This window comes from Pantherophis guttatus, chromosome 5 (assembly GCF_059756535.1).
Source record: "Pantherophis guttatus breed Tessera chromosome 5, ASM5975653v1, whole genome shotgun sequence".
Lineage (NCBI taxonomy): Eukaryota > Metazoa > Chordata > Lepidosauria > Squamata > Colubridae > Pantherophis > Pantherophis guttatus.
The window spans coordinates 85,479,499-85,506,883 of NC_142067.1; the positions used below are offsets into that span (position 1 = coordinate 85,479,499).

Below are 27,385 nucleotides of genomic sequence, written 5' to 3' on the forward strand. Positions count from 1 at the left end.
ACCCCTACTGAACAAGACACATAAGTTGAAATGGCAAGACTGGGCCAAGAAATATCTGAAGACAGATTTTCAAAGGTTTTATGGACTGATGAGATGAGAGTGACTCTTGATGGACCAGATAGATGGGCCCATGGCTGGATTAGTAACAGGCACAGAGCTCTATTTCAACTCAGATGCCACCAAGATGGAGGTGGGGTACTTGTATGGGCTGGTATTATTAAAGATGAGCTAGTTGGACTTTTTCAGGTTGAAGATGGACTCAGAATCAACTCCCAAAACCTACTGCCAGTTTTTAGAAGACACTTTCTTCAAGCAGTGGTACAGGAAAAAGTCTGCATCTTTCAAGAAGACCATGATTTTTATGCAGGACAATGCTCCATCGCATGCATCGAAGTACTCCACTGCATGGCTAGCCAGCAAAGGCCTTAAAGGTGAAAGAATAATGACATGCCCCCCTTCCTCACCTGACCTAAACTGTATTGAGAACTTGTGGGCCCTTCTTAAACGGGAAATTTACAGTGAAGGAAAACACTATACCTCTCTGAACAGTGTCTGGGAGGCTGTGGTTGCTACTGCACAAAAAGTTGATCGTCAACCAATCAAGAAACTGACACTCCATGAATGGAAGGCTTATGACTGTTATTGAAAAGAAGGGTGGCTATATTGGTCACTGATTTGTTTTGAACTGTCAGAAATTTTTACTTGTAAATATTGAGTTGTTTGTTTATTATTCTCACTTTAACAGATGTAAATAAACAAGTGAGATGGGCAAATTTTCATTTTTCATTTAGTTGCATAATAATTCTGCACACTAATAGTTGCCCAATAATTGTGCACACATAGATATTCTCCTAAGAAAACCAAAGACTCACTTTTACTTTCTTAAATATTCAGGTTTGAGGTTTATTAACATTTTGGATTGACCAAAATGTAGTTGTTCAATAATAAAATTAATCTTCCAAAATACAACTTGCCTAATAATTGTGCACATAGTGTAGTAAATATGCATTCAAATTTGAGGAAAAGTATTGACTTTAATTTTCTACATGTAGATGTCAGCTTCTGTTCCATTAGGGAATTAAGTGAAGCACATAATATCACTAGAGGTGCCTCAACTTTTGCATATACTGTAACTGTCTCTGAACAAAGTTTATTTTTCTGCATAATCATAAAGTATACTAATTTTGAAAGATACTTGATTCCAGTTTTGATGCAAATACGTTTATTTTCTGCAAATGTTTTGCTCTATACAATATAAATTCTAACATTTTAGTTCAGCTAGAAACAGATTCAACGTTCTATTTTATTTTACTAGGACTTCTGTGCTGCTCCAATCCAATAGGACTCTGAGTGGCTTACTTTCTCTTCTAATTAAAATACCACGGCATAATAAAATTAAGGAATTAAGCAAAATAATAACAGAGAAAACTAAAGATCACTGAGAACAGAATATTCAAACATGGGCCAAGGAAGGGGTTCTAACTTATTCCAGATCCCCTCTTAGGGCTTTCTTTAAAAGCTGAAACATAAATGGATGGGAGATAGACTTGATTTTTTAAAAAAATAATTTTAGTTATAGTTTTTTCTTTAACATCCATAAGTTCTTAGTGAACATTGTATTGTCTGGGTCGATGTACTTTATACACAATACTAGTAACAATAATAATAATACTGTTTAGATATACACAATAATAATCTTTCAACTTCTAACATTTACGTATACATAATAATTATAATATATTCTATTATGTATCAGTATACTTAATTCTATTTACCCAATTTCTACATTGTACCTCTATTTTCTAACCCTTAATAAAGCAATTACCATATTAAGAAGTATTCTATATCTATCCATCATCTCTTGCCCTTTTTAGTATTTCAACTTTTATTGACTTTTCGACAAATCTCAAAGACTTGATTTTTATGGAAGATAATTTATGAATGATATATCCACACAACTTGGTTACAATACAGCTGAAACCTTGAAAGGCAATCAAGTGCATCTCCATTTAAAAGAAACTTCCAATATGTTATTTAAGGAGCAAATTAGATCCACTGCCCACTAGAACGCATTGTAAGCTGCCCTGAGCAGGGGTGGGTTCCAAAATTTTTTACTACCGGTTCTGTGGGCGTGGCTTATTTGGTGGGCATGGCTTGGTGGTCGTGTGACTGAGTGGGCATGGCCAACTCGGAGTCACTCACGGCAAGGTAGGGCGGCACCTTGCTGTGAGTGACATCAAGTTGGCCACACCCACCCAGTCACATGAATGATGCTGCAGAGACAGAGCGATTTCCTATGTACCTTCCCCTGACTCTTGGGCTGACAAAATAAAAGTCTGCCTGCCTAGCCGCCCAAACTGGAAAACGAGGGGGGGGGAGATGCTTCATGTCTAGAAAAACAGCCTTTCTTTTAATCGCCTCATCAAACCACAAACTCCTCCAATCAGGGCTTCAGTCTCTGAGTAACGGGTCGGATGAAGAGTGGGGAAGCGACTAAAGGGGGAGAGAGGGACAAAGCCCCCTTAATATGGATGCACGTAAAAAAGGGGTGGAATTTTGACAAACTTCTCCCCCAAGACCAACAAGAGATTCATTTCCCTCTTGCCCTACCCCCCAACATTTCCAAGAGCCTCCAACTTTGCAGCAACTGCTGCTCCTCGCCTCTCCTGTCCCAGAAGTGGAACCAGGCGCTGTTTCCTCCCCCAAGTCATTGCTGGAGCATCAGCGATCTAAGGAAAAGTCTTCCAGCTCTTCACAATCAACTTTAAGAAAGGTGAGAAGCCAATGAAAAAGAAGCGGCAGCGGAGCCGACAGGGGTTTGTGAGTGTGTGTGTGTGTTTGTCCTTCTGCAGTCCTTTCCCGGGGGACAGTCAGGGCTTCGCCGCCTCCTCTTTCCTTCAGAGGGGCTGCCTCCAAGTCCTTGCGAAGGGATAAACACACACACACACACACACACACACCCTGCCCTGTCACCTCCACTGCTGCTCCTTTTGCATTGGCTTCTCACCTTTCTTAAAGTTGATCGTGAAGAGCTGGAAGACGTTTCCTTAGATCTCTGACATTGCACAATGACTTGGGGGAGATCTAAGGAAAGGTCTTCCAGCTCTTCACAATCAACTTTAAGATAGGCGAGAAGCCAATGCAAAAGTGGAGGCAATAGGGCAGGGCGTGTGTGTGTGTGACAGAGAGAGAGAGAGAGAGAGAGAGACATCCAGCCACCCTCCCCAGCACGCCGCTGCTCCTGCCCCTCTCACCTCCAGCACAGCGGCTCCGTCTCCCTGAAGGGCCGCCCGCCCACCCACTGGCTGGGCTGGAAGGCAGGCAAGCATGGTAGGGCCATGGTAGAGCTAGCTAGCTGAGTGGCCCCAACATGCTTGTCTGCCTTCCCAGTGGTCCCCGTGGCCAGGCCCGCTTGCTTACCTTCCTCCCCCACCGCTGCTTATTTTTTCGCTGCTTACCTTCCACAGCGGCTGGTCCAGAGTCGGGAAGGCAAGCTAACCTGAGTTTTTGGCAGTCCCCAGCCAGCCGCCGCTGCTAGAAAGCGGCTGGCCAGAAAGCCTCTGAAAAGGCTTTTTTGCCAGCCACTTTCTCCGCAGGCTGCCAAAAAGCATCTGCTGTTGTCGCCATGTTCTTCGCGCATGCACATTCCATTAGACTTGCAAGGCAATAGGATGTGTATGTGCAAAGAACGTGGCGGTGATGAACATGGCAGCCGGGGAACCGGTTCGGGGGTGTGGCCAGCCAGCAACTACTACCGGTTCTCCAAACGATGAGACATTTTTACTACCGGTTCTTGAGAACCGGTGCGAACCGGCAGCAACCCACCACTGGCCCTGAGTCTCCGGAGAAGGGCGGCATATAAATCAAATTCAAAAAACAAAAAACAAAACAAAACAATCCTGTATACACTTTATGCCAAGGCTGAAAATTGGCAACCAGATTGACTACCATGTGCAATGCGGTTTGTAGAACTTTCAACAAATAGTGCTGTACAGGTTTTTTTTTTTTTTTGCTGAGACTATTTCTACTTATAGGGATATCCATAAGCATCTTTAATTTATGATATTGCTTAATATACCTGCCTCTTTTAAGACATTTAAAGTGAAAGGTTCTAGAAATAATATCAATAACAATACTGCTTTCTAAAAACTATTTCAAAGATCATTTTTTAACCAACTGCATCTTAAAAATCCATATTATACATATAATTGAATTATTAAACAAACCTGAATAAGTGTCTCTTGTTCATGGAGCAAGAGAAGTTTGGTTCCAGACCCATCTGTTTTCTGTTCCAGCATCAGAGAAAAATGTTCAATACATTTGATTGAGAGTTTTTCTTGAAGGGTTAAGATGACATCCTTTTTGATACAAGATTAAAATGAAAAAGGAGGAATGAGATAAAAATAAAGACCTAGAATTCATCGTTTTGTAAATTCTCTGTTGAGTGCAAACAACTGGTATGTATGAACTGTTAATTTTCCATGGGAGAACAATATGTTTATTTAAACAAAACCCCATATTTACATGTTCTTTGTTGTGATTTTTTTATAATTGGAATTTGCTCTTAGATAATAACTCTAATTCTTGGCTTTTAACAGGTAATGTAATGCCACAGATGATATAGAGCAGGGGTGTCAAACTCACGTCATCACGGCAGTGTCACGTGACATATCAGGACTTTTCCCCCCTTCGCTAAACCGGGTTTGGGTGTGGCCAGCACATGACGCATCTGGCCCACGGTCCGGGAGTTTGACAGCCCTGATATAAAGGTTTCATTTGAGTTATGTATGAATTTTTTCCCCTTCCTTTTAGTCATATCAGATTCTCCGAGACTGCTTGGACAAGTCCCAACTGTTTTCTTGGTAAGATTTTTCAGAAGTGGTTTGCTGGGGCTGAGAGGAAGTGAGTAGCCCATCAGTCATTCATCTGGCTTTGTACCCAAGGCAGGAAAGAGCTCACAACCTTAATCACTGTACCAAACTAGGTCTCAGCATGTCTTGTGTTCCAAAAAATACAGGGCAGCAGCCTTAAGTTTCAACAACCAGTGGAACAGAAATGACACTGGAGTTCTGAGCAGATGTGCATCAGATTTATTTTATGTTTCATCAAAAACAGTGGGACTTAAAGTCATTCCATCTAACATTTTCTATAGTTTGGACCAAATCGTGTGCATAGCTCACAAACACCACCCATTAAATTCAAGCCTGTAATCTTGTAGTACAATTCTATGTATACTATCTGTATTGAGAGGTAAATTTCATTTAATTTCATTGGTTATTTCGAGGTAATTTACTGGAAATGATGTTGCTCACGATAAATATTAAGTGCATCAGGAATGACATTTATTTGTTTTCAAACTTTCAAATAAGTGTGTTTCTTGTTTAACTTCCTCCCTCCCATTACTCTCTGTTTGCAGATTGACAGTTGCTCTTTTTTTTTTTTTAATTTGATTTATATGCCGCCCTTCTCCGGAGACTCAGGGTGGCTTACAATGCGTTAAGCAATAGCCTTCATACTTTTGTATATTTATACAAAGTCAGCTTATTGCCCCCACAAACTGGGTCCTCAATTTACCTACCTTAGAAAGGATGGAAGGCTGAGTCAACCTTGAGCCTGGTAAGATTCGAACCTGCAGAAATTGCAGGCAGCTGTGTTAATAACAGGGTGTGTTAAACCACTGTACTACCAAGGCTCTTCCCATACAGGTATTCCTTGCTTAACAACCATTTGTTTAGTGGCTGTTTGAAATTACAACAGTATTGAAAAAACTAACTTACAAATACTTACAACCATTGCAATGCACCCAAGGTCACATGATCAATTTGAACTTTCCCAGCTGTCTTCAGAGAAACAAAGTCAATAGGGAAGCAGGCAGGGAAGCTGCGGTCATGTGATATCTTGCTTAACGACCACAGTAATTCACTTAACAACTGTGGCAAAAATAGTTTTAAAATTGGGTGCAGTCATGTGATGCTTTGGTAATGCCTCAAAATAAAAGAGGTCATTCTTAAATATATGGAAATACAACTATTCTGTTTCTTGGCTCCAGTGTTTCCATATTACCACATGATATTACCAAAACCAATAGGGAGTAAAGACAAAGAAAAGTACCTATACTCTGAAAAGTAGAAACACTTTACTAACTTTATTGCATTGTATGGGTTTTAGCAGATTACCTAAACTGTGCTTTGGCATGTTATATCAGATTGATAAAATAAAGATGTTGTAAACTAGAAGCCAAACTACAGTATGCATTTTATATTTTAATGCTCAGTGGCAGTCAAGCATAGGAATATATAGAAAACTCCTAATCTTGGCAGATCTGGCCCTTAATGTTAGCATTGGGAATTGAACTTTTTTTCTGAATCAAAGAACATTTGAAAAGTGGATGCATTTATATTGGGAGTAGATGAATGAAAGACCTAATGGAGAATTTTGAAAAATAGCTCAGAATGAGGTAATAGCAACCTCCTTCTATTATGGATAGATGCTGTCACCTGAATCTGAATCAAATCGAACTTCAAGGTGGATATCTTTCATTGCAACTGTCCAGGCAGTGCTCCCTCCCTCCCCTTGTGCTTTCACATGATATTGTCAAAGCGAAAGTTTTATGAAATGTGTGAAAAACATTGAATTGCATTATAAACAATGGCAATGTTCAAAGAGCAGTAAGGATTGCAACATCTTCTCTAGCAATTTTATGTATAGATAATGTGGGGAAATTGTAGATTGGATACATATTTGTGTGGTCTTTTCATATTACTAAATCTGTATTTCCATTTCATTGTGTTATTTACATGACGGGAGATAAGTGAAATAATCAATGAACAAGAATTAAAAAAAACCACAATTAATATTATTGTGTGTATTTATTGTATGTATATATGTATGTATGTATGTATGTATGTGTATTTATTGTATGTGTATTTATTGTATGTATGTATATATGTATGTATGTATGTTATTACATAATTTTCAATTAAGATGCAGTCATTAAAATGACTCCTATGACTAATTATGAATGCTACATTAGATTTTACGAGCATGAAAACAATTCAAATCTTCTTAGGTCTTTAATTCACATTCCACAAAGTTACCCCTGCAATGCAAGTTTGGATTCTATACATAGGAGTATTACTGTAAATATTTATATTATTTTCTTATTTTAAAATATTATAGAGATTTCATATAATTTTATTTTTTTAAAGTATTCCTTTTTCCGAGGAAAAAGACCTTACCTTTATAGAAGTACTGCAATCAAAGCGAAAAGATTTGGTTTGCCCATTTTCAAGATATACTTTGAGAACATTTGGCATAAAAAGAAGTGAATTATCTTTAACTGTTTCCTGTTCAAAAAATAATAACTGTGATGAAAATTATCATATTGTCTTAAAAATTAATCTAAATTTTATAGAAAATCATACTATGACACAACAAAATGCCTTACGTACACAGAACCTTAAATGTATTGAATCTCATAAAAGAAAATAATTAGTTCTATATTAAAGTTAATTTTGAATGGTTATTTTCACATAAAGATTTGACGTACAAACCATTCTTCAAGATGATAAAATTCTAATATCCTGATTACTCTTTAGGTAATTCATAAGCTTGAACTTGGATGGAATTTGTTTTCATAAAGCCTGGATTTACTTCAGAAACAGTATCCCTCATGCCATGGCATGCTATCAGAAACAGTTTTTAAAATAGAAACCATGTATCATGGAGTTAAAAAAAGAGAATGAAAAATCCCAAATATTTGCAACCGACATGCTGTTCTATCCTTCTGAATATTCCAAGTTCACCAGTGACAATAACTCCAGGCGGTCCAGTCACTGTAATGATCAAGCATGCCAACTCTCTCTCTTTTAAATTGCAAAAACCCGTTCAGTGAGAAGCAAGAGAAGAAGAATCATTAATGTATTTGTATTTTTCAGAGGAGCGAACAAGGGCAAAATCGAGGAGCTGAAATCCAAAGATACCAGAACTGAAATGGCATTCTTTCAAGCAAAGCATGTATAAATTCCTGTACCAGTCAATGATTCTTATGAATTATTTATACTGAACTGTTGTTTACTTTGCCAAGAACTGAACACTTCATTGTGCCCTTGGTTTCATAACGCACTTCTTTAAATTATTAAAATGTCTCAGAAAAAAACACCTTTCTGCTGTACTTTCTGAAATACTTTATTACTCCAGAAAATCCACCCTGAAGATGTTGAGTGCCTGTAGCACTCAACAGTCCCTCGACAATTTTTGAAACAATAAATAATAATCACTTAGATATAGTTTTCATCACTATGTTGATTAAATGATGGAGTCCTCTCAGAAGATGATTCAATTTTTAATTTGCTTCTTTAAAAATGCAATGACCACACATGTTGTAAAATAATATATTTAAAAAATTATACCTCATACAAACAATGATCATAGTGATTAACTCTCCAATATATAACATGTTCACATTAAATGTGTGTGATTTAACATAAGGTTCATTTAAGCAAACAGTTGTATAAGATACATAAAAGTAGTGGTGATTGTATCTTGTCTCTGATTTTACATGTTTAAATGTCTTTGTGTCTTTCGTGTTCGTGCAGTGTGACTTTCACATCAGTAATAAATAAATTGCTCATGCATGCATGAAACAACATACCTACTTAAAACTTTGTAAAATGAAAGAATGAATCCCATTAAGAAAAGGCTTAAAATTGCACTTACTGAAATTTGGCCATTAACAATGACCTCTTCTGAGAATCGAACTTTGACAGGATTGGACTTCAACCTGGCCTTTTTGGCAGCACTGATAAATGCTGACTTAGGAGACTGGAAAAAGAGATACAAGAAAAGGAAGAGATCATTTGATTGATACTTAAATCTCAACCTTTTGTATAGTAAAGCTAATAAAAATACTTGGTTCGTTTTGCCATAGATTTTAATGCTTTTCAGTGTGCTATCATGTGAAGAAGGGGAGTAAAAACAATCCATGTTGTCCATATTTTGGCAGGTTGGGTGTGCGCTTGCGCAGCCAGCACGTGGACCAGAGCGGCGATGGCCGCGGCACATTCAAGAAGGAGAGCGCCTTCAGTAACTTTCGGGTGCTTGCCTTCCCTGGCAGCCAGCCGTGGGAGAAAGATAAGGACACGCCACATGGCGAAGGGAGAGCAGGTGGCGGCTCTGGGGCAAGGCCAGAGTCAGGGAATGGTGCATTCCCCGACCCGGTTAAGGCAGGTGGCGAGCAGGTGGTGGCTCCATGGCCTCGGGGAATGGCGCATCCCTGGGCCCCGGGCCTCGACCCAAGGCAAAGGGTGAGTGGGCGGCAGCTCCGGGACAAGGCCGGAGTCTCTTTCTGAGTGCGTCGCTTTTGCCTGTTGGGCCACTTCCTGAAGCTGGCAGCTCCGCAGCCAGCTGTTTTGCTTTTTTCCTCATGGAAGGCTTGTGTGGTGGCACCAGCAGAAGCGCTGTGGGGAAGTGGCCCAACAAGCAGAAGCGCTGCACCCAGAAAGAGAAGGGCAAGAGGGGCCAGTGGGCTGCAGAGGCGAAGGCAAGCTCTGGGGCAGCAGCGGCACTCCGGGAGAAAAGGCGGATGTCCTGGGGCTGCACATGCAGTGCAGCCACCACCGCCTCTCTTGGCCCCAGCGCATGCACAGAGGCTCAAAAAACCAGGTTACTTCCTGGTTAAAACCAGGAAGTAATGACTTCTGGGCGGGTGGGCGGAGCTTCCAGCTGCCATCGCTACCGGTTGTCCGAACTATCAGCCATCATCGCTACCGGATCGGCCGATCTGGTCCGATCCGGGAGCATTTCACCCCTGTTCACAAGGCAGAGTTATCTCCATTCCTGGAGATCTTTGATGCCCCTGTGTAGACACAAGATATGCAGTTATTGGTTACATCTAACGCTAACCTCATAAACATGTAATGTTTTCTTTAATGTTCAACTGTTCATATGTTCAAATTAAATAATATCAGTCATAAAAGCCAAATGGATTTGTGAGAGCAATTTTCTCAATTGCTTTAATTTTAATTAAAATGTTAATTTCTTCATATCTGCAATGTGAGTATAAGAGTAACTATAAATTTATAAACTGACTATAATTTTTTAGAATAATATAGTCTGGCTAAAATCCTTTGCTATTAATGAACTAAGCAGAAAGTATTTATTTCTGTAATATATTTATCAAGAAAACTAGAGTATTTATACAGTCCTTTAGAGATGGTGTATAATAAAACAGCATAATGATTTGTTTTTTATGAGCAAAAATCAAACGAAAGCATGAATAGCCTACCCATGCTAGAAAAAATACTTTTGCATTGATCTATGATGGCTTTCCCTAGCATGGAAAAAAACCCTTAAAGTTCCTTCTATGTCATATTTGAAGAAATTTGTGATTTTTTTTTTAAAAAAACCCTCTTATATTAAAAAAAAATTGAACCAAAACAGAATGCTCACCCTCTCCTAGCTGCATCACAAAAAACAGAAACTGAAAAGTAGAAGTTCTATACGATTTCCCAACCTAACTTGGACAAGTAAGCACTCCATCACTGAGGAGAGCAAATCAAATGCTGGTAGAGTTCATTATTTGCTCCCATATATAGCAACATCATTAGCATAGATGACAAGCAACTCTACCACTATTTCATCCATTCACTAAACTGACATATTCTGCAATCCATCACATTAATGCTAAACACTGTTTCCTTATTTTGCCATTGTAGTCATCTCTCTCTGTAGGATACCCATTACACGTGTACGTGTGTGTGTGTGTGTGTGTGTGTGTGTGTGTGTGTGTGTGTGTGTAAATTTAATAAGGTCTATCATTAACCAATATTGCCAATACTACTGTTTCACCCTCATAGTTATCCAGAATGGCATTTTACCAGGTCAATAATTCAAATTTACCTCTGAATCTAAATGTATAGCACAACAGATAAATTATCTGATTGGCAATATTCTTAAACTTTTTAAAAAAGCTATTGTAATTGTAATCTATTTACAAAACAATTGTTTGTAATAATCAAATAATTCCCACAAAAGTGAAGTTTTAAACTGCTTCAACTGATTAAGCTCCTAACACATTTTCTTATTATTTTATTATTTTATTATTTTATTCATTCATTCATTCATTCATTCATTCATTCATTCATTCATTCATTCATTCATTCATTCATTCAGATTTCTATACCGCCCTTCTCCTTTCGGACTAAGGGCGGTGAACAGCCAAGATAAAAACATTTATACACAAAACTTAAAAATAGATTTAAAATAATTAAATAAATTTGGCCCGTAATTTAAAACTTTTCAATTAAAATCCATATCAAATTTTAAAACCAGGACAGCCCGGCTAACTGAAAAAAATAGGTTTTTAGGGCCCGATGAAAAGTCCGGAGGTCGGAGATCACTCATATCTCTGGGGGTAGATTGTTCCAGAGGGTAGGTGCCACCACAGAGAAGGCTCTGCTCCTGGGGGTCGCCAGCCAACATTGTCTGGCCGACGGCACCCTGAGGAGGCCCTCTCTGTGGGAGCAAACTGGCTGGTGGGAGGCAATTGGTGGCAGAAGGCGGTCCCGTAAGTACCCCGGCCCTAAGCCATGGAGCGCTTTAAAGGTAATCACCAACACCTTGAAGCGCACCCGGAAGTCCACCGGAAGCCAATGCAGCTCACGCAGGAGAGGAGTCACATGGGAGCGCCCCGTTGCTCCCATAATCCCCCGCGCGGCCGCATTCTGCACCAGTTGGAGCCTCCAGGTGTACCCCAAGGGGAGCCCCATGTAGAGAGGGTTACAATAGTCCAGACGAGAAATGACGAGTGTTTGAGTGACCGTGAGTAGGGAGTCCCGATCCAGAAAGGGGCGCAACTGGCGTATCAGGCGAACCTGATAAAAAGCCCCCCTGGCCACGGCCGTCATATGCTCTTCTAAAGACAGCCATGCGTCCAGGAGGACACCCAAGTTCCGGGCCCTTTCCACGGGGACCAATGATTCGCCCCCAATAACCAGGGATGGCGCCAGCTGGCTATACCGGGACGCTGGCAGCCACAGCCACTTGGTCTTGGAAGGGTTGAGTCGAAGCCTGTTTCTCTCCGTCCAGACCCACACGGCCTCCAGGCACTGGGACATCATTTCCAAGGCATCGTTGGGATGGTCTGGGGTGGAGATGTACAGCTCCACCCCAGACCATCCCATTAGTACAGATGGCATTCAAATTAACCTATGAATGATTTATTGGATACACGAGAACCACAAAAGAGAAATATTTGGCTTTGCTTATAGTGAAATTGAAAATGAATGAAGCAAAACTAATCTAACAGACAGTAAATGAATTATATTCAATATACATCTAGTATGCTTTAATGCTGTTTACTTCGTCTAGTTTTAACAATGCATAAACTCAACCTTTATATAATACCCCATTTTATCAAAGCTGTATACCTTTATTCCTATCCTGCATTCCCTATTTATTTGCTTTATAGAACAAATCAGGGGATTATATTTTAATTAATATTATATTTTAAATAATAAGATAGATGCAGTCTTCAGTTCAGAAAAGAGCAGCCTCAAATAATTCTTAGATCTAACATATTGGTGACAATAGCTTTTCCCTCCCACCATTAACTTTACCAATAGACTCTTGTATTCTCCCCTCTACAATTCTGTTGGCTGAATTGTAGGATTTGAAGGACGTGGTTGGCACACTTGTGCATCTACTTTAATTAGCGCTCCTAAAGGCTACATGATTGTTGCTCTTTTATATGTGGTTATTGAGCTAATCAACTTGGATATTTGAATCTATATAAATACAGATACGTATATAAATATGCAAGTTATAAATCTATATACATACATATACAAATGCACACATCCAATCAATCCATTAGGCAAATATTATGGTACACCAAAGTTACTTGGGAATGTTCTCTCCCCTATCTAAACTGATATGTGCCCATATAATTCCAATGTATTGGGTGTTATTTTTTTATTAATTGACTGGATACTTTATCTAATACTTTCATCTGAAGTTTTCATGGCTGGTTTCACTGTGTGACTCAGCATATTTTGAGGTTGGTCTGTTTTTTTGTTCCATTCTTAATAGAACTGCCATGCTTCCCACCCACCTCCCCACCTCTACAAAAATAAAAATGGAAGGCATAACATGGAGGCCCAATATACTACTGAATGTCTCCCAATCCTTACTGGTCCTGGTAGATTCTGTATTATTCAATTCAGTAATAAATACAAAGATTAAAAAGTAATCTGGAACAATATCCCACTGGTCTTATTCCACCAAAGGAGTAATTGGATTGGACAATTTTGTTTTAACTAGACTATCAGGGACTATCTGGTGGTGAAAGGAAAGTCTGATGCTGTAAAGATCTATACTCCATAGGAACCTGGAATGTAAGATCCATGAATCAAGGCAAGCTGGACCTGATCAAACAAGAGATGACAAGACTGAACATCGACATGCTAGCAAAGTTATGCTCAAAATCCTACAAGCTAGGCTCCAGCAATATGTGGACCAAGAACTATAAGAAGTGCAGGCAGGATTTCGAAGAGGCAAAGGAACTAGAGATCAAATTGCCAACATGCGCTGGATCATAGAGAAAGCTAGGCAGTTCCAGAAAAACATCTACTTTTGCTTCATTGACTATGCTAAAGCCTTTGATTGTGTGGATCACAACAAATTGTGGCAAGTTCTCAAGGAGATGAGAGTACCAGACCATCTTATTTGTCTCTTGAGAAACCTATATGCGGGTCAAGAAGCAAGTGAGAACTGGGCACGGAACCACTGATTGGTTCAAAATTAAGAAAGGAGTTTGGCAAGACTGTATACTGTCACTCTGTCTATTTAACTTATATGCAGAGCACATCATGAGATAGGCGGGGCTAGATGAATCACAAGTTGGAATTAAGATTGCCAGGAGAAATATCAATAACCTCAGATATGCAGATGATGCCATTCTAATGGCAGAAAGTAAAGAGAAACTAAAGAGCCTTCTGATGTACAAACGTTGGCTTGAAGCTCAACATTAAGAAAACTAAGATCATGGCTCCCGGCCCTCTCAATTCCTGACAAATAGATGGGGAAGAAATGGAGGTAGTGACAGATTTTATTTTCCTGGGCTCCAAGATCACTGCACATGGGGACTACAGACAAGAAATTAAAAGACACTTGATCCTGGGGAAGAAAGCTATGACAAAGTCAGACAGCATACTAAAAAGCAGAGACATCACCCTGCCAACAAAAGTGTGTATAGTCAAGGCTATGGTTTTCCCAGTTGCAATGTATGGTTGTGAAAGTTGGACCATAAGGAAGACTGAGTGTCAAAGAATTGAGGCCTTTGAACTATGGTGCTGGAGAAGACTCCTGCAAGTCCCTTGGACTGCAAGGCGACCAAACCACTCAGTCCTAGAGGAGATCAACCCTGACTGCTCTTTAGAAGGCCAGAGCCTGAAGATGAAACTGAAATACTTTGGCCACTTAATGAGAAGGAAGGACTCACTGGAGAAGAGCCTAATGCTGGGAATGATTGAGGGCAAAAGAAGAAGGGGACGGCAGAGAATGAGGTGGCTGGATGGAGTCATTGAAGCTGTCGGTGTGAGCTTAAATAGCCTCCGGGGGATGGTAGAGGACAGGAAGGCCTGGAGGAAAGTTGTCCATGAGGTCGCGATGGGTTGGACACGACTTCGCAACTAACAACAACATCAGGGTCTAAAACAGAGATTATCAGTTATTGTTATATAATATTTTAACTGAGTGTGTTTTACAGTTTTTAAAATGATTTTATTGGGAGCTGCCCAGAGTTGAAGCTGAAATGGTGGAGGTTATGAAAATATTTAAATAAATAAAATAAACAAATAAACCATCTAAAATTGGTTTAGATCACAAAAGAATTCCAATAAGGTTCAAGAGAAGAACAGTGTCAAGATAAACTCAGGTCTGGATCCAATTAGCAATTATTTCATAGGCCCTTTGAACAAATTCATCTTTTTGTGGCATGCTGCTAAAAGTCTTACCCATTTATGATTACTTGAAAAGATTTAGGAAAGGACAGATCAGAATGAAATAATTAAATTATGCTTCCTGGCAGGCACTAATCAGGTTTATTTTTTAAAAAATCCTGCATGATAATCAGATGCTGAAAAATGTGAGGATTTTATTGTTGCTTTTACCATGTTTTGCAAATGGCTTCTATCGAAGAAAGTACAGTAATTTGGATTTTTAAACACCTTACACTACCACACAGAGCTGATTTTACTAATCTATCAAGCACTTCAGAGCAAAGAATGATGTTAATATAATAAATATGTCTTGGCAACATATGACAACCCAGTTTGATACTTAGTTTGTTACAAAGTGAAATACCTTAGCTTCAGAGGTGGTATTTAGCCGGTTCGCACCGGTTCGCGGGAACCATTAGCGGAAATTTGGCATGGTTTGCCGAACCGGTAGCAACAGTCCAATCTGGCTGGCCACCCCCCAAACCAGTCACCCGGTCCATGCTCGCTCACCCCACCCACCCACCCAATGCTCACTCGCCCGCCTGCCCTGCCCAGCCAGTACTTGCAGAATCTAGCTGCATACTTCTGCTCATCACTGCTGGCAAAGGTAAGGCCAAAGGGCATGGGCCGGCAGGTGGGCGGGGGAGTTAGAGCTGGCAGAGGGGTGATACTAGGGGTGGGTGGACCAATGCGCACAGGGAGGGAGGGGAGCACGCAAGAGATCACGGCACTGGAGCTCTTCCAGTGTGTTTCCTCAAGCCGGCCTGGCCTGCAAGGGAAGCATGTGGGAGATCCATGGCATGCATATATATATATACACACACACACACACACACACACACACACACACACACACATATATACATTCACATTCACATATATACATACATAGATATACAGTAGATATAGATAGATATAGATATATTATCTATAGATAGATATAGATATATTATTAGAATTATAATAATTGAAACAAAAAGGGGAAACTGGTTTATAATATTAAGCCTCTTTGTCTTTAAGAAATACTGTTCATACATGTTGGAAAATATCCATTTTTTCAATTACTAATATACTGTTCCACTTTTGTCTAGAATAGTATATTGTCATTTGATTTATCTTAGAAAATACAGCTCATATTTCACTTGTGCTCTTGATTATGCAGATAAGGAAAAGCAAGAATAAGAAGAGAAAAGCAGTAAACATTGCTTGGAAACTTTTTTTAAAAAAAATAGTGCTACTTACAGGGTAAGGCTGAATAACAGTAAGGAGGATTGATTCTTTGCAGCTCCTGTAAATAAAAGAGATGAGAATGACTTTGTATTTCATGTTCTTGTGATAACATTGGTTTATTTTTAGATGAGAAAATTGCTATTTCACAATGGTATGTTTATTGCAGGAAAAGAGTTTTGAAAACACACATTTCATTGGTTTCCCTCCCTTTAAAACAGGGTTCTAATTTGTTAGTCAGAAGGAGAGTAATGCTGATCAAGTAAATATTGCCTTCATCCTTAATTGGCTTCAGTGAATTTACTTAAGGCAAATACATAGAGTTGAGACATCCCATGTATTACATGAAATACCATTAGCAAGGGACCACTCGTATGGATCCCAGAGGCTTTATCTTGCAAGGTTATTTTGAGTCAGTTTGAGCCTATGGTTCCTAAAGAATTAGAGAGTCCTAGCTATATCACCTGTAAATAGTAATTCTTTTCCTGTAATGGTCTGACAGACAGCAGAGTACAGATAATTGTTAATGAGGATGAGGCTGCCACTGACTTTAAAGAAGTGAGAGTATGCTTAATTATCAAAAAGCCTCCCTCATTTTGGCTATTCTGAATAATATCTCATCTGTTATCACATGTTCTCTTTTTAGAGAAGGTTGTCGATCCTGTGATTACAGTTAAGGAGAAAGTAGATTGTCTGGAACCATTTCAATCAGAATTCAGATCTGGCTATGGATGGAAACTGTGTTTGTCACGCTTGTAGATGATCTTGGTGAAACCTGGATATGAAGTTTTATATCTAGGTTTCACCAAGGTCATCTACACAAGAGTGAGTCTTCCTGGTATTGAATATTTCAGCTGCATTCAGTACCATTTATCATGCTTCTTTCTAGGCAAGGATTAGGAATGGGAGCATTGTGCTGCAGTAGTTCTCTTCATTCTTGAATTGCTTGCAGTCAGTGGTAATGGTCAGAAGTCAAGGTTTGGGCTTGGTCCTGGGTCTCATCTACATAAAACTTATGTATCAACACTAAATGAGAAATAATCAATATGGAGATGATATCCAGTTATAAATGACCATTCTAACCAGATAGGAGATGTAGTTTAGGTCCTGTCTTGGTGCTTGGTGGCTATTAGGAGAAAGCAAGCTTAGACCAAATTGCGGCAAGATGGGGTGGCTATGGATTTGGAAGCCAACTATTTCACAATGGGGTTGGCTGCCAATTAGCTTCCAAGTGCAATTCAGGGTGATTGTTGCATTGAGATATATTTATATGGGTTAGCCCCAGCTCTAGGTAGGATCTGCCAATCTGGGAAATCACAAAGATTTATGTAGAGTTCTGCCACTGAAGGAATGTCATTTTCAGGGACCTTGCTTTTGATCAATCAATGATAGTCCCTTTCCTCTGAAAAGCCTCCCTGGGTATATGGTTGACCCTCTGTTATTTTTATGAAAAGCCTTGTAAACATAGCTGTTCTAGAAAGTCTTTGGTGATAAGGTCATGTGATAATATGGGAGCAGTTATATGTGAAAGTCTTCTAACTGTAGTTGACTTTTTAAAGTTTTACTACTGAAAACACAGTTTTGTAAACTGCTTAAAATCTGAGCAAATCAGTAACCAATCCAAAGAGAAGAAAAGAATGAATAAAGATAAAACATGTCTGTATTTTAGGCTTCATCAGAGGTGGTATTCAGCTGGTTTGGACTGGTTCCCAAACCGGTAGCGGAGATCGCGGGTGGACCCACCGACCCCGGCTCCATCTTGTGCTATTTAGGCATGTTTTTGAAGCCAGGTACATGCATAGAAGGCCGGGCACATGTGTGGACAGTGCAGGCGTGGGGCAAATCAGTGGTAAAGGTATGTGAAACCCACCCCTGCATCATGTACAATTTCATATGCTTGCTGCACATCCTATAGCCCATACATTAAAATGTATGAATCTATGGTAATACCCTTGGTTTAGAATTAAAAATATGAATGATCAGTGCTAGAAATAATAGAATTAATATTCTACTGAATTAAATCCAAATGAATAGAGTTGTAATGTACAACTTTATACTGTAAGCATCATGTAAGCTACTCAACATCAGTGGCTCCAGATGCTAATATACTGTCAGCTGATGCTTCCATAGTCAGTTTATAATCCGTAATTCATCATGTCCACTTTCATTGATGCAATCTTTTGAACATAGAGCCACTTATCTAGATAGAAATGTACTGTTAAAATACAAAACACATACTGTACATGTGACTCTATTAACACTCTCAGATTACAGAATCCAGTTCAAGTGTTTGCCAAGCCTATTTATCATATTAACTATGAAATACTCAAAAGTATATTTATTCAACAAGTTTAATTTTTCATGTTTATGTCACACTGAATAGTATAAATTTGGCTACTTTAAAAAATGATATATGAATGTATCCAGACATTTTTAAATAAATTGGATATATGACAGTCCAATGGGAAACAGCAGTAAAGCACTAAAACTGCAATTTGGAAGTGTTTCATATTATCAAGTGATTTAAGAAACATGTAAATAAATGCATTTGATAAATTGGGGAAAAGTTAGTTGCCACTTGACTGTGATGAACTTTATTTTCGGTTGGCACCCCTAATTTCCAATGCAATTAATTGTCTACTTCTGAGAGTTATTGCCTGGCTGAGTGAAAAGCAATTAATTTGCATGCTGTGCTGTTCTGTTACAAAAACGTATCACCATGCCTACATCAGGCAAAATGAATGTGAAATTTGAAACAATTATTAATGAGTAATCCAACTGAAGCAAGTGAGAACTAATGGTAAGTACTTCCACATTTGCAACTTATCAGTCTTAAAACTCCATTTATCTCTGCATTCCTTCCTTCTTTTAAACAATTCTGCAAAAACTAATAGGATGCAAAGAACAATTGTAATAACAGTTCTACAGAATATAGCTGCCTTTCTACATTTCCACCCAAAAAGGTATATCTGGATAGTATATGTCTCTATTATTACTTTCTAGTTATAGGGAAAACAAGGATATAGACTTGATATACCACAGATGTAAAAATTCCAATCAACAAGTTTGTAGATAATCACCCCTAGGAATTGAATTTCCAAATGGTAGCCAAACTTCACAAAGCAAGCCAACATCCATCCTCATACACGTGAAGGGGTTAAAGATTTTTTAAAGTTTCACAGGAAAAACTAGTTACAATGAAAGCTTTCTATAATTTAAAGTAGTGATGGAAAATATTTCTATCCTCAATTTATACTGAGATAGGCCCTTAAATAAAGGACATTTTCAGCCTTTGCCTGAATCCTAATAAGGATTTATAGCTTCATACTGCTCCTGAATAGATTTGCCTGTGCCAGATACCTCTTACCTAATCAGTTAGTTTTTGCCTCTCCACATATTTTATGGGTGTAGCATTTCTCTGGTTCAAGGCTTGAAACACAAAGGATTCAAGAATTCTAGTGATTTTGATGCCAATGTATTAATGTTGCTAGGACTAAAAATTTCTGTGTCTCTTATTTCTTTTTGTCTTGATCTTTTCAGCTGAGGATTGTTCCTCAGCTAGAGGCATGGTGTCATTATGCTGAAAGTTACTGAAAGTGTATCAAAACAATCAAAAATTACTTTAGCAATGTAAGCAACAATGCATGGATTGGTGGATCAAATCATTATATGAATATATTTATGATCATTTAAAAGGATGAAATGAAGGAAGTGATTAACTTATTTTCTGTATTGGCAGTATAGAAACCTTCCAGTTCAGAATATGTTACATCACTTGATTTAAAATGCATGTTCCACAGTCATAGTTCATTGTATCAGATTCAGTTTTATAAATTGCATCAATTTCATATTTATAAATTGTAACTGTCAAATTATAGAAAGGTAGAATGATCTGAAACTTAATGGAAGCTGCTCATTTTGAAAGAATTAGCAAGTTTTTCACCTGCCTGGTTATTAGAAAAATATCCTTTAGTTTGCTAGGAATTTTTGAAAGAGTTCTGCTGTCAGGTCTACCATCATGTCCTGCCATTCTGTCGGAGGGGGTGGGTGGGGAAAGGCTGGCTGGCATTTTTCGCATGCTTTCATTTTTGCTATAACCGCTTGAGAATTAGGGAGGGGGATTGTCTTTGGAATCAGAGCAGACTCCCTCCCAGATGGTTCCAACGTAGTTCCAAAACCCTTGTGTCCTGAGAGTGACTTGTTATCTGCCTAGCATCTCAGCATTTTAAAACATCCTTGTGGCATCACATTGGCTGCTGGTGGACTAGTCAGTGTGGTTGGGTTTGAGGAAATGGAAGAATTGATATGTGTTTTGTGTGGGACCTTCAGATTCCACCTGAGTTTACTGCAATCATTTTCTCTCAGTAAAAGTTCTTTTTATTCAACTCAATAGAGTCAAGAGTTTTACTTTCCTGAGGGACCAGCTGGGGAGGTCCTTACATCTGCCTTCCTACATTTCCATTGCTAAATGTAGTTCTTGATAGCTCTCAGATGATTCAAAGATCAGTTGAAGACACAAACTCAGAATCTCAACTGTATGTGAAACTGCAAGGGGAAAAAAGGCAATAAAATGTATCTATTCTTCATTGTCAGGAAATTTCCACATAAATCCAGAGGCGAGCTGTTTAGAACTTAACTTATTGAAAGCCAAATGTCCCAGATTTTGCTAACATCTTCATACTAATATAACATGGGGAAAATGCCTGGCTTGACATTAGTGTATTTCTTTGTTCTTATATTAGCATACCCAGCTACAGCTATATATACAGCTGGTCTGAAGCTGTATAGGAATGCTACAATAGTGTCACATCACACTTTTTGTTAAAACATCATTAAAAAGATGTGACGTTAGCAGGAGTTGACAGGAGGTATCCATTTTTAATTCGAAGCTTCAACTAAGATTCAAGAATGTGAGATGGGTGGCTATATAAATTGAACAAATAAATAAATCAACTAATTAAATAATAATTTTTCATTAAAAATCCATCCTTCGGAAGTAAGATGCCAATAAATTGAAAGTGATGAGAACAATTTCAGGATAGTTTGAGCCTTACCACTCTTTACGTGCTTCAACAGAAGACAACAAAAAAGTAAATAGAGGCCCTGGTGATAATTTGAACTTTCTAATTCTTACCTATTTGACCCTAGAGATTGACCTAGGTATGTATATTAAAACTTAAATTATGATAAAAAAATAAAGTATACATTCTCCAAAATTATATTGGTCCAGTGTTATACAGAGGCCATAAGAAAGCTAACCATTTAATTTATTTGGCATGTCCAAATTAGACACAACTAATTTTGCATTATATGAACAAGCCTAAGGAAATCTCAGGAATATGTGGTTATTACCTTCTTCTGCCACATCTGTAAAGAGGAAATTGAAAATCTGAATTATAGGGTATTTTTAACTGAACTGCAGCTTACTGTGATATCTGGACTCAGAGTAAGGTTTATTAAATTGAGATACCTTTAATGAATAACTCATTAGTTTTCTAAACAAACCACACTCAACATTAAATTGGTTTTTATTTTATGATCAATTAATCAGTAGAGGATATTCTGAATCTCTTCCAGCAACTTTGTGGGAGAAGAGGATTCAACCACCAACCAAAGCTTCCTGTATCTTGTGGCCATTATGCAAGTGTTGATTTTTTTAAAAAAAACATCTACATTGAAGAATAATGTGCTGTAGTTTTCTCCCCACCAATAGGGGAGTGGAAAAAATATATAAACAGCACCCTCCCAGATGTTATTAATTGCAAGAGCAAATGTCATATACTTTCCTGAATAGCAATAGCACTTAGATTTATTTACTGCTCCACAGTGCTTTACAGCCCTCTCTAGGCAGTTTACAGAGTCAGCATAGTGCCCCCAACAATCTGGCTCCTCATTTTACCAATCTTAGAAGACTAAGTCAACCATGAGCTGGTGAGAATTGAACTGCTGAACTGCTGGCAGCCAGCAGTCAGCAGAAGTAGCCTGCAATACTGCATTCTAACCACTGCGCCACCACAGCTCATAGACAGTATTCCTGTATTTACACAGAAATGAGTGTATGTACAGTATGTATATATGTGAGTATGTATGTATGTATGTATGTATGTATATGTATATTTGTATGTGTGTTTTGTATTTATATTTATATATGAAGATAACTATTAAATGTTAATAGTTTAACTATTAAACTATTTTCTTAGTTTAAGAAGAAATGCACATCATATACTGGAAAATATTCTGGCCATTAAATGATCAGTGTTTGAGTTGAAGTATAAGAGTTCTCCAGCAAGAAATAAAAATGTCTGGATCTTGATTTACATTTTCTTCTGTGTATTTTATAACCAAAAACACTTCTATGTTGATTGTTTAATACATTCTAAAGCCATTTATCTAATAGTTTATATTTAATAGTTATCAAAACACTGAGTACTGTCCACAGAAATAAAAGTTTTTAATGGATCCTGAAAACCACAGACAAAATTAGTGTAAAAAAAATTTATGCTAATGATTAAAATGTAGAATTTTTAAGGTGTTTGTGAGAAAATAGAAGGGAATGAGTATATCTGCATCACCATCATCATGAAATTTTACTTATTGACTTCTGGAGTAGGCGTGATGAACTGAAGACTGTCTCATGAAAGCAGAGCCGATAACCATGGCAAAGACCAAAGTACTGGTGAGTAGACCTGTTCTTCAGAAGCATCTCTAGAGAAGAAGATGGGAGATCACCCACTTGTACTCCAGATGGCTGCTCCTTACAAGGAGGTTACAGATGAAGAGCTAGTTCTCAAATGTGGTAGAACCTAGTAAAGGACATTAGGTTTGCAAGCCAACTTTCTAATCACCACAGAAATTGCCTATTAACTTTTTTAAAACTGTTAGGATCCTTCAGAATGACAAGTTTGAAAATCTGCTGGGTGAGTAACTTCAACTCTGAATTAAAAAAATAATTAATTACAGATTTAGGAATTTAAAAAATTTGAAATAAACAGCAAAAGCTAAATAAGATTTTGATTTAAGATAGCTACAAAATCCAGTTAATTTTGGAATATTGACTTTTACATTAATATTTTGGAAATCACACTAAAAGTAAATAGCTTTTTGTGGGAACTTGGTTCATAACAAAGATAACAGACTTATGATTCGTTTACCTAAGCTTGTCAGTTGCAGGTAAAACCAACCTTTAGATTAGGGGTAGAAAACTATGGCCCTTTTATGACCTGTGGACTTCAACTTCCAAAATTTCTGAGCCAGCATGGCTTCACAAGTCATAAAGGGTCCAGAATTCCCCACCTCTGTCTCATATTCATCACCATCACCTAATTAATTGTTTTCTGAGCCAGCATGGCTTCACAAGTCATAAAGGGTCCTGCTTCTAGAAGGTAGAAGCAGACATTTAAAACCTTCTTTTTCCAGCAAGCCAGGCTGGCCTAACACTTTTTAAAATGTTTTTAATTGTTTGTTATTGTTTTTAATCATGGGGCCAAATTTATATATATCTTAATTGTATTTTAATGTTTGTAGTTTATGTTTTTATTTGGCTGTTCACCGCCCTGAGTCCTCAGGGAGAAGGGTGGTATACAAATTTAAAAATAAATAAAATAAATAAATAAATAAATTTGCATCTTTCCTGTTTTCACCCAAATTTTGGTTTTCGTAGTAAAAGAGAACTAGACTTACAGCTCCTCCATTCTTCTGATTCACCCTTCCTGCATTAGCAAAGACTAATCAGGTAAATATAATTCCCCTTTTCCTATTTGCAACTAATGGAATGAATTGATGTCTATCCCAAATAGATTACTAAATATCTTCAACATGTTGGATAATCAATAGCCTTGCAGATCTAAAATCTACTTTCTTTGAGGAGAAACTACATCAGGCCCTGACAAATACTTGACAATATACCTTTTGAAATAGATTCATGTGCATGGGCCAGTTTTTCCATGTAGGAATGAAATATAAAGAAACATGTAAAATCTACATTTTTTCAGAATTATGTTCTGCAAAGAAATCTGAATCTTTATGAACTTTGTGTAGGTATCTACCTTTTACTGAGAACTGAAAGTAAAGAATAGGTCAGTACCACAATTACTGAACATGCTGATCTCCCCAACTAGTTTGTTCTTGCAAGTGCCTCTGACTTCTTTTTATTGACATATTTCTATTGTATGTTTTGTTACAATCAAACTCTTGATTATTTATAAATGATCATTTATTGTGAAATAAGAAATTTCACAAGAAGCTTGTCTAGTTTTTTAAAACATAAACCCTTTAAATAAAAATAATGACAGATAACTGAAAGTAAGTGTACATTGTGCTAAATTCCAAATGGATCTTTCGCTGGAGACAATGCAGGGACTTCAACTAGTACAGATCTTGACCAATCATCTGATAATCTTCTTTTGGTATACAGATATATCTATATATCCAGGGGTGAAATGCTACCGATTTGGGTGAGTAATAAAAGCTACCGGAACCAGTATAAAAGCTTTGTAAGCCGCCCTGAGTTTCCAGAGAAGGGTGGCATATAAATCAAACTAATAAATAAAATCAAACTAATAATTTCTGACGATCAGCTGTGTCGTGCGATTTATATTCGCTAGAAAGCAGGAAATCCTGCTTTCTAGCGAATCTAAATCATGCAGCACAGCTGTTCTCCCCCTCGCTGTTCTGCTTACCTTAGAAAAGGCTTTTTAATCCTCCTTTTTCAGCGCTGTGCGGTAGCACATGCGGTGCGCATGCACGGAAAGTGTGCATTTGGTGCGTACCATGCATGCAGCTAAACGGTAGTGAAGCGAACCAGTAGCAGACTTCAGAGCATTTCACCCCTATATATATCTATACATATATCTAATCTATATATCTATAGCTATTGCTATATTGAGGGAGGGAGGGAGGGAGGGAGGGAGGGAGGGAGGGAAGGAAGGAAGGAAGGAAGGAAGGAAGGAAGGAAGGAAGGAAGGAAGGAAGGAAGGAAGGAAGGAAGGAAAAAAATAAATGTACAAGCCTTAGAATTTCGACAGAAAAATGATTTGAATCTCAGTAGAAAAGTATCACAAACTAGCAAGTAGATGCTTAGTGCCTCACTAAAAGTGTTGTTTTTAAGACTAAAATCTCTGTATGCAAATTACAACCTTTCCAAAACTGACCCATTTTGACAGAAAGCACATTTGTAATTTAACTGGATTAGGTTAAAACTGTTTTAACTAATTTAAATGGAATTATTAATTATTTTAATGGAGAAATAATTTCAGTCTGATTCTTGGTTACATAAACTTTGCAGTTCAAAAGCTCTACTTTCGTGTATAATTGACAGAGAGACAGCTTGAAATAATACTACTCTAGTGTGTAGGGATCACAAAGCTCATGTTGCACAGGCACCAATTCCAAAAGACAGTATGATTAATTCTAAGATACCCAAATGTGCAGCACTAAAATGATAAGCAGCTGTTGCTCCCAAGTAATAGAGCCAACTTTTTAAATAAATCTCTTCTGTTTGCCTTGCATGTTATCCACATTTTTTCTGTATTTTAATAATAAAGTTAAAATTAGCCTTGGGCTTTTTTCTTCTTCTTTTTCTTTTGTTCTGAAAACTATTTTTCTTAAGTCTATTTTACAAATATTTATATAACCATTTTGTTTTCTTTTTGAAGAATTACTCTCAAGTTATGTTCTTTGCCTGAAAACATTCAGCACAGGGTATGAGGAGAAAAGCATTATTAAATTTACAAATAATGAATCTTCATATTACTGCAAATTATACTATAATACTACTAAAGTAACTGACTTCAAAAAGTGGTTGGAATTCTAATTAATCCCAGTAAGCACTACAGGGGTCTAGTAAAATAAAAGATGGGAATGAATATTTTACAATAATTATATTTTGCAGTCTTCCAATCTTTATCTTCAATTTTTTTAAAGTAGCCATTTTCCTGAAAGGAGGCTATTAACCAGATGTGTTCTCTTCATAATTTGTATTAAAGCAAAGTCAAACTATCTATTCAAATTTACTACCAGTATTACTATTATTTACTATTAAGAACAGTCTTTCAGTCTGAACATCATAAAATAATAGCTGGAGGATCACAAAGTTAAACTTTTCAGAATCAAAAACTTTTCTGCCCATGGAAATCTTGCATGGAGAGAGAAGGACGTTCCCATGCAATATTCTTTCATTTAAAAGGAAAGGAAAGACTAAAGCACACTTTGTATAACTATTTGACAAATGCTGTGAAGAATTAGGGAGGATCCCAGGGGAAAAAAAGAACATTTTCATTTGTATATGGAGAATCTCAGTCATCCAGGTCACGGTTGTCCCAAAGGTGCTTTTCCCCACCCCAAGAGGCAGCTGGACTTTCTGGTTTTTCTTTGAAGATGTTTCATTTCTCATCCAAGAAGCTTCTTCAGCTCTGCTTCTTGGATGAGAAGCGAAACATCTTTGAAGAAAAACCAGAAAGTCCAGCTGCCTCTTGAGGGGAAAAAAAGCACCTTTGGGACATTTTTATTTGTATTTTATACTTTGACAGGTTAAATAAAATTATTATTAAAAAAATAAGGAACATCCTATTGCAACATGCTCTACGTGGGGCTCCCTTGAAGAGCATCTGGAAGCTCCAGTTGGTGCAAAATGCAGTGGCCTGCATGGTTTTGTACAGAGCTTGGTGTGCACATGTATCACGTCTCCTGCGGAGCTGCTTTGGTTGCCGATTTGCTTCTGGGTGCAATTCAAGGTGCTGGTTGTCACCTTTAAAGCCCTTCATGGCTGGGGACCAGGTTGCCGGTCATATCTACCCGAGTGGGGAGGCAAGGAATGTTGTGGGTCCCATCCCCTAGGGAGATACACTTGGTGGGACACAGAAGAACGGCCTTCTCCGTGGTGGCTCCCTTTCTCTGGAACATCATTCCCCCAGAGATTAGAATGGTCCCCACTCTAACACTCTTCCAGAAGGTACTGAAGACTTTGTTCTACCAGTGGGCCTGGGAAACGCAGAGTGGGATGGAGCCCATAAATGGCTCATGTGATGTGTTGTCGCCAGGGCGAGGGGTGGGGGTGGGGGTTATTTTATTATATTATTTTATTATTTTATTATATGATTCTTTCTTTTGTTAGTTTTATTGGTTTTTATATGAGTTTTTTATATTCTTATAAGCCGTCTTGA

The 27,385-nt window shown here is 38.0% G+C and overlaps 1 protein-coding gene across 1 annotated transcript in view; it reads right to left on the reverse strand.

Moving 5' to 3' along the window:
* FRMPD4 (FERM and PDZ domain containing 4) overlaps nt 1-27,385 on the reverse strand; it is a 298,999-nt gene that overhangs the window by 42,432 nt on the left and 229,182 nt on the right. The window contains 4 exon segments of the mRNA XM_087895290.1: nt 4,227-4,358; nt 7,239-7,346; nt 8,719-8,823; nt 16,242-16,287. Coding sequence (XP_087751416.1) covers nt 4,227-4,358; nt 7,239-7,346; nt 8,719-8,823; nt 16,242-16,287 — 391 coding nt within the window.